At 47.0% G+C, this 15,006-nt stretch overlaps 1 protein-coding gene across 1 annotated transcript in view; it reads right to left on the bottom strand.

The window, feature by feature from the left end:
• Positions 1–12,952, bottom strand: part of ARHGAP39 (Rho GTPase activating protein 39) — a 503,675-nt gene extending 490,723 nt beyond the window's left edge. Inside the window, exon 1 of the mRNA XM_030219972.1 lies at positions 12,717–12,952. Coding sequence (XP_030075832.1) covers positions 12,717–12,727 — 11 coding nt within the window. The 5' untranslated portion in view covers positions 12,728–12,952. The remainder of the gene's footprint in view (positions 1–12,716) is intronic.
• Between the last annotated feature and the right edge of the window lie 2,054 nt (positions 12,953–15,006).

The following is a 15,006-nucleotide window of genomic DNA, read 5'->3' as shown; positions in this document are numbered from 1 at the left end:
GACCCAGCCCAGAGATTGAAGGACTGAAACCACTCTGGCTGTAGCTAGATGACTCTTTTTCTGAGTCTGCTCTGATGAGCCAGTCGTCTAGGTACGGGTGAACCCGGATACCCTCTCGCCTGAGAAAGGCAGCTACTACCACCATTACCTTGGAGAAGGTTCGGGGAGCTGTGGCGAGGCCAAAAGGCAAGGCCCAAAACTGGAAATGTTTTCCCAACACCACAAACCGCAGAAACTTCTGGTGCGGGGGCCAAATTGGTATGTGCAAGTAAGCTTCTTTCAGGTCCAGAGACGTTAGAAATTCTCCTGGCTGTACCACCGCAATGACGGAGCGCAGGGTTTCCATGTGAAAATGCCGCACTCTTAAGGACTTGTTTAGCTCTTTTAAGTCCAGGATCGGGGGAAAAGACCCGCCTTTTCATGGCACCACAAAGTAAATGAAGTAGCGGCCTAGACTTTGTTTGGCGGGAGACACCGGGGTCACAGCCCCTATCTGGCACAGACTGTGCAAAGTCTGCTCTACCGCCGACCGTTTGGCGGCAGAACCGCTTCGGGACTCCACAAACACGTCTCTCACCGGGGCATCGAATTCTATTGGGTATCCGTCTCTGATCAGGTCCAAGACCCACTGATCTGCGGAGATTTTGGCCCACTCCTCGAAAAAGAGGGAAAGTCTTCCTCCGATGACAGGAAACGAGGAGGGGGCCGGCGCACCATCATTGAGAGGGTCGTCCCTGAACTCCAGGCCTTGAACCGTCAGCTGCGGAACGTTTGTCCGAGCAAAAGGAGTTTCAATGCTGAAAGCGGGCACGAGAAGTGAACCCAGCAGCACGCCCCGGACGGCACCTTCTAGCTTCACAGAAGCGAGGTCTGTAAGAGGAGCGGACCGCCTGACCCTTAGAGGAAGGCTTCGGCCTATCTTCGGGCAAGCGCTGAGGTTTGAAATCCCTCAGACCTTTAACAACGTTTTCCAGCTCCTCACCAAACAAGAGAAGGCCTTGAAAGGGCAACTTCACCAACCTTTGCTTAGAGGCCATGTCCGCCGCCCAATGTCATAGCCAAAGAGTGCAGCGAGCCACCACTGCTACAGCCATTTGTTTAGCCGAAGCTCTGACCATATCATAAAGGGCGTCAGCCAAAAAGGACAAGGCCGACTCCATCTGCGGAGCCACTTCAGATAAGGTCTCCGCTCCATCACCGGGCTGTTCCACTGCCTGCTGTAACCAAGTGAGGCAGGCTCTAGCAGCATAACAACTGCATGCAGACGCCCGAACAGTGAGACCTGCCAAATCAAAGGACCGCTTCAGAGCTGAATCAAGCCTGCGATCTTGAATATCCTTCAGGGCAACACCTCCTTCAACAGGGAGGGTAGTTCTCTTTGTCACAGCCGTGACCAGGGCATCCACTTTAGGCATTGCAAAGCGAGCCAAATGTTCCTCACTCAGAGGGTATAATTGCCCCATAGCCCTGGCAACCTTCAAAGGTCCCTCGGGGTCAGCCCATTGAGCCGAAATAAGCTCTTGGATGGGAGTCATGCAAAGGAAAGGCTCGAGCAGGCTTTCTGGTACTAGCCATCCTTGGATTAACAGAGGAGGCTGTGCCACTCCCAGGATCTTCAATCGAGAGGGCTTGTAAGGCATCTGAAATAAGCGCTGGCAGCTCCTTGCGGTGGAAAATCCTCACCGCAGACGGATCATCAAGCTCCTGTGGCAATTCTGCACCCAACTCTGGCTCCTCAGCCCAAGAAGTTCTGCCAGACCCCTCAAAATCCTCATAGCCAGACCATGGGGGGGAAAGGGGGGTGCGCCACACTCAGAAGGGGAATTAGCCCTTCTGCGTTTATTAGGAGGATAAGAAACAGGCAAAGCCAACTCCAAAAGGCCAGGATCCACCGAGGGGGCAGGCAGAGGGTCCGAAGATCCCTGTGGAAGAGCTCTTTTAAGCATGTGTGCCCTATGCAGCATTAAAACAAAATCAGGGGAAAACCGCTCCTTGACCACCCGGATTTTGCCCAGGGCTATCAGCTCTATTATTAGCCTCACTCAGAGGACACCCCCCCCCCCCCCGGATTCAGGCTCTCCGTTGCAACGGAGGCCACGCCATGTGGAAAATCCAAAATGGCGACCGCTGCCAGTTCAGAGCGCGAAAGATCGCCGCTCGCCATGCTCGGGCCGGCTCTACCGTCTGTAAAGCACGAATTACAGACCCGCTGCTGATTTGTGCTTGCCACATTTAGAACAGCGCTTTACAGTCTCCACAGCCATCACCGAAAACAGTGATAAAATTCAAAAATGGCGGTTCGCGCCAAAAACGTCCCAATCGCGGGCCCCCCGGAGGAGTCAGAAAACACTCTTACCTCACTAGACCGAGTATCACAGCTCCAGTCCTGCAGAAGAATCTCAAGAAAAAAACCACTTTTCCAAGATCGCTGCGCTAAAGCGTGACGCGACTTTAATTTTTTTTTTTTTTAACGCTGTGAGGAAAGCAGAGGCAAAGAGGTAAATAAAATCACTCCGGAGGCTCAGATAAGTAGGAAAGGCAGGGAAAGGCGAACCAATGTGCCTGCATCCACTGAGTGGGAAAGGACAGGGTAAAGCAAGCTAATATGTCCACATCCAAGGGGGCATGGGTAAGGCAGGGAAAGGGCTGACCTATGTGCCTTCAAAGTGAAGCTGCTATAGCCTCTAACACCCCGGCTAACAACTGGCAAGCCAGGAGCCACCCCAGGCAGATTTTTATGGAGCTCGAAGAAGCTGCAGCCACTCTGCTTGGGGAGATAGAGAATACTGAAGAGGCAGTGGAGCTAGTTAGCCATGAGGCACTGTGATAAGTTGAGTGCTCTCTATCTCCCCCTGCTGGCTGATGGACACAACCCATACGTAATTGCTTCATCTGCTTGATGACAAGGAAGTATCCTATACTGTTGATTGTAAGCCACATTGAACTCAAACTTGTTTGGGATAATGTGGGATATAAATGTCACTAATAAATAAATAAATGCATCTCTTGCAGATTGTGTATTTATTTTATCTCTGCTACCAATACTGTTTCAGCATTTAATGTTTAACAACATTTGATACATGCTAGATTAGCCTTTTTATTTCCTTTTTACTCAAAGGTTATTTATATTAGTGAAAATTTGCTATATAGAAATATTATCTAACAATATAAATGACAAGTGACCAATTCACCCGCAAATGCACAGTAGAGCCCGAACGTTGCGACAAAAAGTCCAAGCCCCGCCTCCACCAGCTCCAGAAAGGAGGAGGAGTCAGAGGCGGGGCAAGGGACGGAGAGTACAGAACTGGCCGAACGTAATGGAGGTCACCAAGATCAAGAGGTGGGGCGAGGGGCGGAGAGGTCAGAACAGGCCGAACGTAATGGATGTCGCCGAGATCGCCGAAGCACCAACCTCCACCCCCTCCCCGAAGTTGCCGCCGCCGCTCCCACCCCCCTCTGTGCCGGGCCCCCTGCACGGAGGAAGGAGGGTAGCTGGACATGGGGGGAGGGCAGAGGAGAGAGCAGGGTTGGTGGACGGGGGAGGCCAAGGGAAAGAGGAGGGTTGCTGGACATGGGGGGAGGGCAGGGGAGAGAGCAGGATTGGTGGACGGGGGGAGGGGAGTCCAAGGGAAAGAGGAGGGTTGGTGGACGGGGGGGGGGGCCAGGGGAGAGAGGAGGGCTGCTGGACATGGGGGGAGGGCAGGGGAGACTGCAGGGTTGCTGGACATGGATCGATGGAGGGGAGGGCAGGGGACAAAGGAGGGTTGCTGGACATGGATGGATGGAGGTGAGAATTATTAAATTTAGAACAAAAACTTGCCCGTTTTAACGGGCTTAACGGCTAGTTTTCTTATAATATCACACCAGGCGATACCTGGATTTTTAATTTGTTCTAAAAGTTCCACCAGTCCATTGTAATGTTGGTTTTAATGTTCCCCTTTCATATATTATTTTTTATTTATCATTTTTAATACTTTTGCTGTATTTGGTTTTTAAATGTTATTGTTTTATTTGGAGTTTCTCTACGACCCCTGTGGGAGGCAGGTTATCCCGCTGAAACACAGTCCTATGTCAGGTCCATTTTGGTGCCATAAAGGTTTTCTTCCTGAACAATCACCTATGCGGGATCTTCTTACATATACTCCCAGAGCTGATACTTATGTTGTCTGCTCTTTTTTGTTGTTTTTGGATATTCATAGAGGCGTTTTCCTGTTCTTCATTCTGACAATTGAAACAAAGAAAGACTCACCTAAGCCGAGCTATGTCCCCCAAAAATGGAGGTGCTGCTGGAAAAAAGAAACAAAGAAACTGCCGCACTGGCAGAAGATGAGACGCTGCCACCAACCAGATAGGAACCGCAGTCCGCGGGAAAAGGAAGTGGCATGCAGCCCGCAGATGCTGAGGGCAGTATCACCCGCAAGACAAAATAGCACAAAACAGCCTCAGACACAGCAAGACACATCACTTGACCCTACCTGTCCCTCCAACTACCGCCCCATCTCCCTCCTACCCTTCCTCTCCAAGATACTTGAAAACGCCGCACCGTTCACAGCCGCTGCCTTGATTTCTCTCCTCTCATGCCATCCTCGATCCGCTTCAATCCGGTTTTCACCCTCTACACTCAACAGAAACGGCACTTTCTAAAGTCTGTAATGACCTGTTCCTTGCAAAATCCAAAGGTCACTACTCCATCCTCATCCTCCTCGACCTATCCGCCGCTTTTGACACTGTCAACCATGAGTTACTTCTTGCCACACTGTCCTCATTTGGGTTCCAGGGTTCTGTTCTCTCTGGTTCTCCTCTTATCTCTCCCACCGTACCTTCAGAGTACATTCTCAGGGATCTTCCTCCACCCCCATCCCGCTCTCTGTTGCAGTTCCTCAGGGATCTGTCCTTGGACCCCTTCTTTTTTCAATCTACACCTCTTCCCTGGGCTCGCTGATCTCATCGCATGGTTTCCAATATCATCTTTATGCTGATGACACCCAGCTTTATCTATCCACACCAGACATCACTGCGGAAACCCAGGCCAAAGTATCGGCCTACTTATCCAACATTGCTGCATGGATGTCCAACCACCACCTGAAACTGAACATGGCCAAGACCGAGCTTATCGTCTTTCCACCAAAACCCACTTCTCCTCTTCCTCCACTCTCATCTCAGTCAATAACACACTCATCCTCCCCGTCTCATCTGCCCGCAACCTCGGAGTCATCTTCGACTCCTCCCTCTCCTTCTCTGCGCATATCCAGCAGATAGCCAAGACCTGTCGCTTCTTTCTCTTTAACATCAGCAAAATTTGCCCTTTCCTCTCTGAGCACACCACCCGAACTCTCGTCCACTCTCTCATTACCTCTCGTCTTGATTACTGCAACCTACTCCCCATTAGCCTCCCACTTAACCATCTATCCCCCCTTCAATCCATGCAGAACTCTGCTGCACGTCTTATATTCCGCCTGGACCGATATGCTCATATCACCCCTCTCCTCAAGTCACTTCACTGGCTTCCGATCAGGTACTGTATACAGTTCAAGCTTCACCTTCTAACCTACAAATGCACTCAGACCACAGCCCCTTATTACCTCTCTACCCTCATCTCCCCTTACGTTCCCACCCAAAACCTCCGCTCACAGGACAAATCCCTCCTCCAGTACCCTTCTCCACCACCGCCAACTCCAGGCTCCGCCCTTTCTGCCTCGCCTCACCCTATGCTTGGAATAAACTTCCTGAGCCCATTCGCCAAGCCCCCTCCCTGCCCATCTTCAAATCTTTGCTCAAAGCCCACCTCTTCAATGTCGCCTTCGGCACCCAACCTTTATGCCTCTATTCAGGAAATCTAGACTGCCCCAATTTGACTGACTGTACACTTGTCCTTTAGATTGTAAGCTCCTTGAGCAGGGACTGTCCTTCTATGTTAAACTGTACAGCGCTGCGTAACCCTAGTAGCCCTTTAGAAATGTTAAGTAGTAGTAGTAGTAGTAGTAAGAGTAGCAGCCCAAACAAGAGCCAGACTGCCTGCTAGCAGGGAGCCACGCCAAGCCACCTGTACCAGCTCCAAAGTCCAACGGCGCACAAGAGAAACTGTGCCCAAATAGGCACCCTCAAAAGTCCAAGGTGTGTCGAGAACAAACCGAAGAGAAGAGAGGAGAGAGTACTGATAGGCAGGCAAAAGAAAACCCGTGCCCTAGAAAACACCGCAGCTATCCAGAAAAGGACAAACCGCAGACTCTAGGCCGCAGGAAGCTGATCCAGATTCCCCAGTCCCTTGACCACAAACCATGCTAGAAAAAAAAAAAACGAGCTGGGCCTCCAGAATCCAAAGTTCCACCGGGAGACGAAGAAGGGAAGTCGGCTGTTCCGAAGGCCAGAACCACAGCGGATACCACCCCCCCCCCCCCCCCATCTGAGCGGTCCCCACCGTGCTAGACCAAAGAGAACCCTGAAACTGCCCTACAGCAGCAAAAGGTAAGTGGCCCGCTGAAAACTCCAACAGGAAAGCACAAGCAGGATCCAGAGGGTGCTGATGCTGAAAACCGCTCCAATCATCACAGAAGACTACAGAGAGAAGTAGCAGGCAGAACATATGAAACAGCCCGCCAAAAACACCAGGGAAGGAACCGCCATCATGAAGAAAATATACTGAGACCAGTGAAGCCAAGGGAAAGTAAGAAAGGCACAACCAAATGCGTGTCTTTCCATTTCTCCTTCCCCCTTTTTGTCTTTTTTTTTTTTTTTAATCAGTGTCTATAGTCTGCTCCCCAGACTATATAAATCAGTGTCCTCTCAGCAAGCCAAACAAAAAGGAATCGCTTACCTTTCAGGCAGAAGAAGCCAAGTCATACCTGGTAACCAACTGAAGGAAAAGAGTCCCACAGGGAAGTTAAAGTTGCTCCATGCCACAGTCAACCATCACCTCGCTGCAAAGGCCAACAGGAAGGGAACCAGTACCACTGGATATCACCCTAGCTGGCAGATGAGGGACCTAGGACCACCGAGTGTCTCACAAAACACACAAACCTGGGCTACCAGCACACCCCTGGCTCCCTGTCATCCAGAAACAAGCTGGGACAGGAGCTAACTGCCAGTCACAAAGAGAGACTGCACTATCAGTCCACCATCCACTAGGAGACAGAGAAAATACTGGACCATTCCAGGCTGCACGATACCCATAAGGGAGCAGATTACTTGGAACTATTTTCTCTGTCTCCTTCTGCTGGTGGATGGATACAACCCATTAGTCTGGACTGGTCTGGTACAGATGACTAAGAATTAAAATTTTGGTGTCCACAGGCAAGACTAGAGAACAGATCCCAGACAATAAGGGAAGGGGGCTGTTAGAGATACCCAAAAATTGGAGAGTCAGAAGAGGCACAGAGAAAGGCCAGAGAACCACGGTGCTCCTACTTTGAAGCAGCATATGGCCTTAAAATAACTGGGAGTAGGCTTCCATTTGGCCTATATATTTAGGGCCCGATGCTCAAGCTACCATGCTAGCAACGTCTGATTTAGACTGGTTCTAGCAAGTCTAGTGATCAAGCTATTCAGTGTCTAATGCACAAAAGGGTTCTGCGTGATTTTTACCATTCGGGGCAGCAGCTAACGATAATCCTATGCAAATGTATTACAAAGAACTCATAAGTATTAAAAATGAGTATTCCGAGTGACGCACAGAAAGAAGCGCCTACCTTTAACATGCAAAATTTTCCGGCAGGTCTGAAGCTATCGTTGAATGAGGGCAACTTCTCGGAGGAGCATTCTACTTCCATTTTTAATAGTATCTGCACATGTGTGGGAAATGTAAAGGAGCACTTGCTGGCATTTTTTTGCTTTTGCTAGGGCGAAGCAAAACAGCTGATCAGCAAGTGAGGGAGCAGAGAACAGCTCAGATACAAGCAGCCTCATGATAGTGAAATCCCTCACACAAGGGCAGAGAAACAAAAGCAATCAGCTATGAAAAGCCCCTATGATGTCAGCTATGTCAAGAGTGACATCAGTGAGGAGGAAGAGGAGTTCCCCAAAGTGGCAAAGAAACAAGAGGAGAGTTTTCAGGAGCTGCAGGAGGAAGGTGGAGCCAACATCAGAGCACTACAGGGGAAAGGAGAGAGTGCAGCAGGACAGTGGAGCCGGCAACATAATTAAAATAATGGCCCTTTTTCCCATGCACAGAATATGGACACTTAATAAGAGACTGTTCTGTGCATGTGCTAGGTGCTTTCCCTACAGAGCTGCTTGAAGAATTTCCATACGATTTCCTCTGAACATTGGTTGCTGTTTAGAAATCTGTAAGTTCAACAACAACTATAAATGAACACATTATTTAACGGCAACTTTTGAGTATCTGCTCCTTAGTTCTTTTAAATTTGGCCCCCTGGGCAGTTACCTATCCCTAAATCTGTGCCCACCGTAATGCCTCAAAAGGTATAATAAGTACACACACAATTTCACACTGTAAGCAATATTACAATAAGTGTAAATCACACATGCCACACTTGCCAAACTACTGGAGAGATGACCTGCACAATGCTTCCGCCTGTACAAGAGTGGAACAAATGCATATCTGATATGGACAGCAGACAAAGACAAGTATAATCCATCTAGTCTGCCCAGCAGGGTGGCTAAAGACATACCTACCACTCTGTGAGGAACATGCCTTTTGAACTGTACCTGCCTTTATGTGAAGGTTACAACCATCTATGTCATTTTCTTTTGGTACCATCCTCTTGCTAGATAGGAATCCTCTGTATTTATCCCATACCTTTTGACTTCTGTCACTGTTTTTATCCCAACTACCTCCACCAGGAGGGCATTCTAGGCATCTACCACCCTTTTGGTGAAAAAGTATTTATGGATGTTGTTTTTAAGCTTACCTCCTTGTTATTTCATTTCATGTCTTCGTTATATACATAGAAAATAATGAAGGCAAATAAAGACCATGTGGCTTATCCCGTCTCATCCTGCAGAAAACAAACAAAATCAAAAGGATATGATAATCACAAAACACAAAACCGTGCCTATACATAAAGAATTACATTTTTCTTTCTTGTTATTAAACATTAATATTAAAAATGGAGGAAAAAACCTCAGTGGGTCCGGAGCAAAGCAGTACCATGACTATGACTATCTTTTTGATTCCTTCAGGACAGTGGCGTACCAAGGGGGGGCGGTGGGGGCGGTCTGCCCCGGGTGCACGCCGCTGGGGGGGAGGGGGTGCCGCACGCCGGTCAGCGTGGTTGGTTTCCATGCTCCCTCTGCCCCGGAACAGGAAGTAACCTGTTCCCGGGGCAGAGGGAGCATGGAAACCAACGACGCTGACCGGCGCGCACAGCACCCCCCCCCCCCCAGCAGCATGCACCCGGGGGGGGTCTTTTGCCGGGGTGGGAGGTGTCCCTTCGCGGGGGGGGTTGCGCTTCGGCGATCCGCCCCAGGTGTCAGCGCCCCTCGGAACGTCACTGCTTCAGGACTCCCAGTTCCAATCATTGGTAAAAAAAAAAAAAAAAAACTCCAGAAAAATTATAGTGCACATTATTAATTCAATACTACTTCTTATTTTGTTCATGTCCAATTACTTGTATTATATCTTCTCCATATGTAAGTAACTATTTAATTTTTTCTTTTTCATTTGAAGAGCAGCAGTCATACACATTTGATAGTTTACACAGAAGCAACAGTATTGAATGATCTTGGATGATTTGCATCCTCAAATAGTCCAAAATCTAATAAAGGCTTAGTTATCGATATACTAAAGCACTTATCTTGTGTGTCCCGATGGGGTCCTCCGTTTCACCAAAGCTTCGTCAGGAGAAAAGAAAGTGCCATACATAACAAATACTGCTTGCTGCATTTGTTGAGCAGTATTTTCTATACTGTATGGCACTTTCTTTTCCCTGACAAAGCTTTGGTGAAACAGAGGACCCTGTCAGGATACACGAGATAAGTACTTTAGTATACCAATGACTAACCCCCCTCCCTTTTACAAAGCTAGTGCAGCTTTATAAAAAAGGTGGGGGATAAGCCATTATTAGATTTTGGACTCTTTGAGGATGCATATATCCAAGATTATTCAATACTGTTGCTGCTATGTAAATTATCAAGTATGTATAACTGCAGCTCTTCAACTGAAAAAGTAAAAATGAAATAGTTAATTAAATATGGAGAAGATATAATACAAGAATTGGACATGAAGAAGATAAGACGTAGTACTGAATTAATAAGGGGGTCATTTACTAAGCTGCGGTATTCTTTTCAGCATGCGGTAGAAATCAACTGGCAGTAAACGCCAAGACACCCATAGGAATATAATGGGCGTCTCAGCTTTTACCGCCAACTGATCTCTACTATGAGCTAAAAACGCTACCGCAGCTTAGTAAAAGCCCCCCAAAGTGCATTACAATTTTTTGGAGGTTTCTTTAACCAATGATTGGAACCAGAAAAAAAATAAGCAAAAAAAGACAGTCATGGTACTGCTTTGCTCCTGACTTGCTGAGATCGTTTTCCTCCTTTTTTAATATTAAGATTTACTAACAAGAACAATAAAAATATATACGTATAGGCACGTTTTTGTTTTTTTGTCATCATCCATGCCATCTACTACCCTTCTCTCCCTTACAGATCCTATACACCAGTCCCAAGCTTTCTTGAATTCAGAAAATGTTCTCATCTTTGAAAAAGATTTGTTTGCCCAATCCTACCTTTCAAGCGTTTAACGTCTGTACCGTATCACCTCTTTCTCTTCTCTCCTCTATAGTATGCATATTCAGGTCTTCACGTCTCTTCTCATTTGTCTTCTAAGGCAGACCCCGTAGCATTTTCGTCACCTTCCTCTGAACTTATTCCAAGGGCTTTTTATATCTGTAGCAAAATGCAGCCTCCAAAACTGAACACAGTATTCCAGGTGGGGCTTTACCAACAACTCGTATAGAGGTATTATCACCTCCTCCCTAGTGCTAGTTATGCTTCTCTCTAAACACCTAACATACTTCTGGCTTTGTCCACTGTCTTGTCGCACTGTTTAGCAATCTTGGGACCTTAGGATGATGGTGTCCGAGGATATCAGGTACATCGGTCTCCCTCCTATCCAATACAACTTCTTTAGATTTAGATTTCTGCAATCAAAATGCCCTCACTTTGCATTCCGTGTCATTAATCTTCAACTATCAAACTTCTAATATTGTAGATCACTTCTTATGTTGTGTACTCCTTCCAGGGTGTCCACTGTGCTGCAAAGTTTGTGTCATCCATAAAAAAAGGCAAATTTTTATCCTATCCCTTCAGCCATCTCACTCACAGACACTGAGCAAAACGGTCCCAGGCCCAATCCTTGAGGCACACCACTACTTACCTTTCTTTCTTCCAAGTGAAATGAATTTACCACTACCTTGTTCAAGTCAGTCAACCAATTTCTAACCAAGTTTACCACCTTGGGATTCACCCCCAGGGCATTCAATGTATTTATAAGCCTCCCATAATTCTATAAGGAACAGTATCAAAGGCTTTGCTGAAATCTAAGTACAACACATCCAACACATGCCTTCAATTTAATTCTCCGGTCACCCAATGAAATAAATCAGATTTGTCTGGCACAATATTCCTTTGGATCTTGAATCAGTTCTAGAAATTTCACTGTCCTTTCTTTTAGCAGCCTCCACAACTTTTCCATCTCCAATCACATGGAACTTCTCCGTCTCCAAGGATCTGTGAAAAATGTATCCTTTAGAGGACTCACAAGAACCTCTCAGAGTTCTATCAGTATCCTAGGATGTATTTCATCCTGCCCCATGGCTTTGTCCACTTCTAGTTTTCAAGTTTTTCATAAAACACTCTTCAGTGAATGATATGGCATTTACTCCATTCTCGCAGGTGCCTTTCAAAATCATTGGGTGACACATAGAAAAATAAAGACATGTTGTGTAACTCTGGAAGAGGTCCATTCCCACCTTCTGCAACAGGTGGTTACATATCTTGTGCAACACTGAGCCCACTACATGAAACCACCTCATCCAGATTATATATATATATATATTTCCAGCATCACTTTATAACCACCGTGTCCACACATTTGGTTACCAATGGACCAGATAGTAAACAGAAGTGGTAGACATACTCTGCCATCAAGGCACCTGTGCTGACAAGAGATGACCCCCCCCCCCCCCCCTCTCCCTTATGAACTCGCAGAATAAAACATTCATCCCCTATATGCAGAGAGAAGAGTCCTCTAAATCCCCTGGTACGACGAGGGGGGAGGAGAGAGACGGCAGCAGCATAAGGGGGTAACGCGCGCACGCTTAAAGTGCTCCAACCCTGCCCGCTTCAGAAAAAAAGGTGCCACTATTATTATTATTATTATTAATATTAGTAATACATGCACAGGGAAGCACACACTGCCGCGTCTTCTCTATTCAAGCTCTAACCTGCCTGCAGGAAAGCAGACGCGGAGGCGATAGGGAGAGGGAACGGACCCCCGCTTGCAACGAGAATAATAATAATTTTATGTTTGTAACTCCAGAGGATGGCAACTATCGGCTTTGCTACAGAACAGGGTGGAATTGGAGAGATTTGCTGGTTAGGAGTCTTTTTTTTTTCTCTTTCCCTTTCCCCCGGAACGTGAGGGCGCCGGCCGCCGAGCAAGCTGAGTGCAACTGCAGAACGGGCAGCAGAACGGCGCTCACAGAAATATTACCCCTGCGATTAAATTAAATAAGAAATTGGAATGCTGTTACCTCTCCGCCATCTTCCCTCCGGGAATTTCGGTTCTTTTTCTCCGTTGCTGCTTTCGCGCTTATCTGCATCCGTTGCTCGGGCTCCGGCGCTGCCCCCGCTCCATCCTCCGGCAGCCGCAGCCCCGTGTCAGTGCCGTCACTCAGCAGCGGTTACTCTCTTGGCGCTCGCCCTCCCCTTCCCCGCTTCAATTCGCCTCGCGGTGGCTGCTGCAGCGGCTACTCCGAGGGCTCGTGCCGCGTCCCCGTCACCAGCGACAACCTGACGTCACCCGCGCCTTCACCACCAGGGGGCGATAGAGAGCAAGAACAAGCTTGAAGGAGCGGGAGGGGAGTGAGGATGGAAAAGAGCTGCCGTGTAGCCATGGAAACGACTGGTGCCCTCCGGGAAATGTAGTCTTTTGACATTGCGCCAGAATGATGGTATGGATATGGCTAAAGAGACAATTAGGATAGGTTTTAAGTTTGGAACACTTTCTTGAATCTATCCCTTTATGTATTACTTTGGCAGAAAATTTACAACTTTTCAGAGCCACTAAAGTTTCTAGAATCAGGGAAAGTCCTGTAGGGACCTTGGTTCTGGAGGTCTGACAACTGATGCCTTTCATGTTGGAAAAGAAATAAGTCCATTTTGAAGTTAGCAAAATATTTGATCCAATAGTTTGTTTTCCTTGCTACCAATTAAAAGGCCTGACCTAAATCTAAATTAATAAAATTAAGTAATTAATTTATTTATTTGTTGCACACATCCCACATTTTCCCACCTATTTGCAGGCTCAATGTGGCTTACATAGTACCGTAAAGGCATTCGCCAATTCCGGTATAAACAGTTACACAATGGTGTTATGGTAGAATACGGTTCATGTGGAACAAACATAATTAGCGAATGTATAGAGGAAGAGTTAAGTTATATCCATTACGTTCTTTCATTTCGTAGTGTTGCAGGGTTCAGGTATTTAAGTAGGGTCGGTAGGGTATGCCTTTTGAACAAGTAGGTTTTTAGTGATTTCCGGAAGTTTAGGTGGTTATAGATTGTTTTCACAGCTTTTGGTAGTGCGTTCCATAGTTGTGTGCTATGTAGGAAAAGCTGGATGCATAAGGTGATTTGTATTTGAGTCCTTTGCAGCTTGGGTAGTGGAGGTTTAGATATGTTTGTGTTGATCCAGTTGTATTTCTGATTGGTAGGTCGATGAGGTCTGTCATGTATCCTGGGGCTTCTCCATAGATAATCTTATGAACCAGGGTGCAGATTTTGAAAGCAGTACGTTCTCTGATTGGGAGCCAGTGCAGTTTTTCACGGAGGGGCTTGGCGCTTTCAAATTGCATTTTTCCAAATATAAGCCTGGCTGCCGTGTTTTGAGCGATCTGAAGTTTCTTTATGAATTGTTCTTTGCATCCCGCATAAATTCCATTGCAGTAATCTAGGTGGCTTAGTACCATTGATTCTATCAGGTTCCGAAATGTTTCCCTCGGGAAGAATGGTTTCACGCGTTTGAGTTTCCACAATGAGTGGAACATTTTCTTAGTTGTGAATTTCACGTGGCTCTCTATTAGGTTGCGGTCGATTGTAACACCGAGGAGTTTCAGGCTGTCTGAGATGGGAGGGTGTAATCTGGGGTGTTTATATTTATGGGGTTGTTCACATTGTATTGGGATGAGAGGATGAGGCAGTGTGTTTTAACTGTATTGAGTTTTAGTTGAAATGCATTTGCCCATGAGTCCATGATGTTCAAGCCGAGCTTAATTTTGTTAGTGATTTCTGTCGGATCTTGTTTGTAAGGATTGTATATTGTGACATCGTCCGCATAGATGAAAGGGTTAAGACCTTGGTCGGATAAGGACTTGGCTAGTGGGGTCATCATTAGGTTGAAGAGGATCAGTGATGGTGATCCCTGAGGTACTCTGCAGTCTGCTTTCCATGGTGATGATATGTTTGAATTTGATTTCACTTGATATTTATTTTTTATTTTTGTTACATTTGTAACCCGCGCTTTCCCACTCATGGTAGGCTCAATGCGGCGGGCAATGGAGGGTTAAGTGACTTGCCCAGAGTCACAAGGAGCTGCCTGTGCCTGGAATCGAACTCAGTTCCTCAGTTCCCCAGGACCAAAGTCCATCACCCTAACCACTAGGCCACTCCTCCATATGTCTAGTGGTTAGGAAACCCTTGATCCAACTAAGTATATTTCCTCCGATCCTGAAGTAGTCTAGGAGTCTTAGTAGTGTATTATGGTTACCATGTCGAAGCACTGGACATGTCGAATTGGAGGAGGGGAGCTATTACTAGCTATTC

Source organism: Microcaecilia unicolor, chromosome 1, assembly GCF_901765095.1.
Source record: "Microcaecilia unicolor chromosome 1, aMicUni1.1, whole genome shotgun sequence".
In the NCBI taxonomy this organism is placed as follows: domain Eukaryota; kingdom Metazoa; phylum Chordata; class Amphibia; order Gymnophiona; family Siphonopidae; genus Microcaecilia; species Microcaecilia unicolor.
The sequence above is the reverse complement of the archived record's forward strand: the minus strand, read 5'-3'. Positions and strand labels throughout refer to the sequence as shown.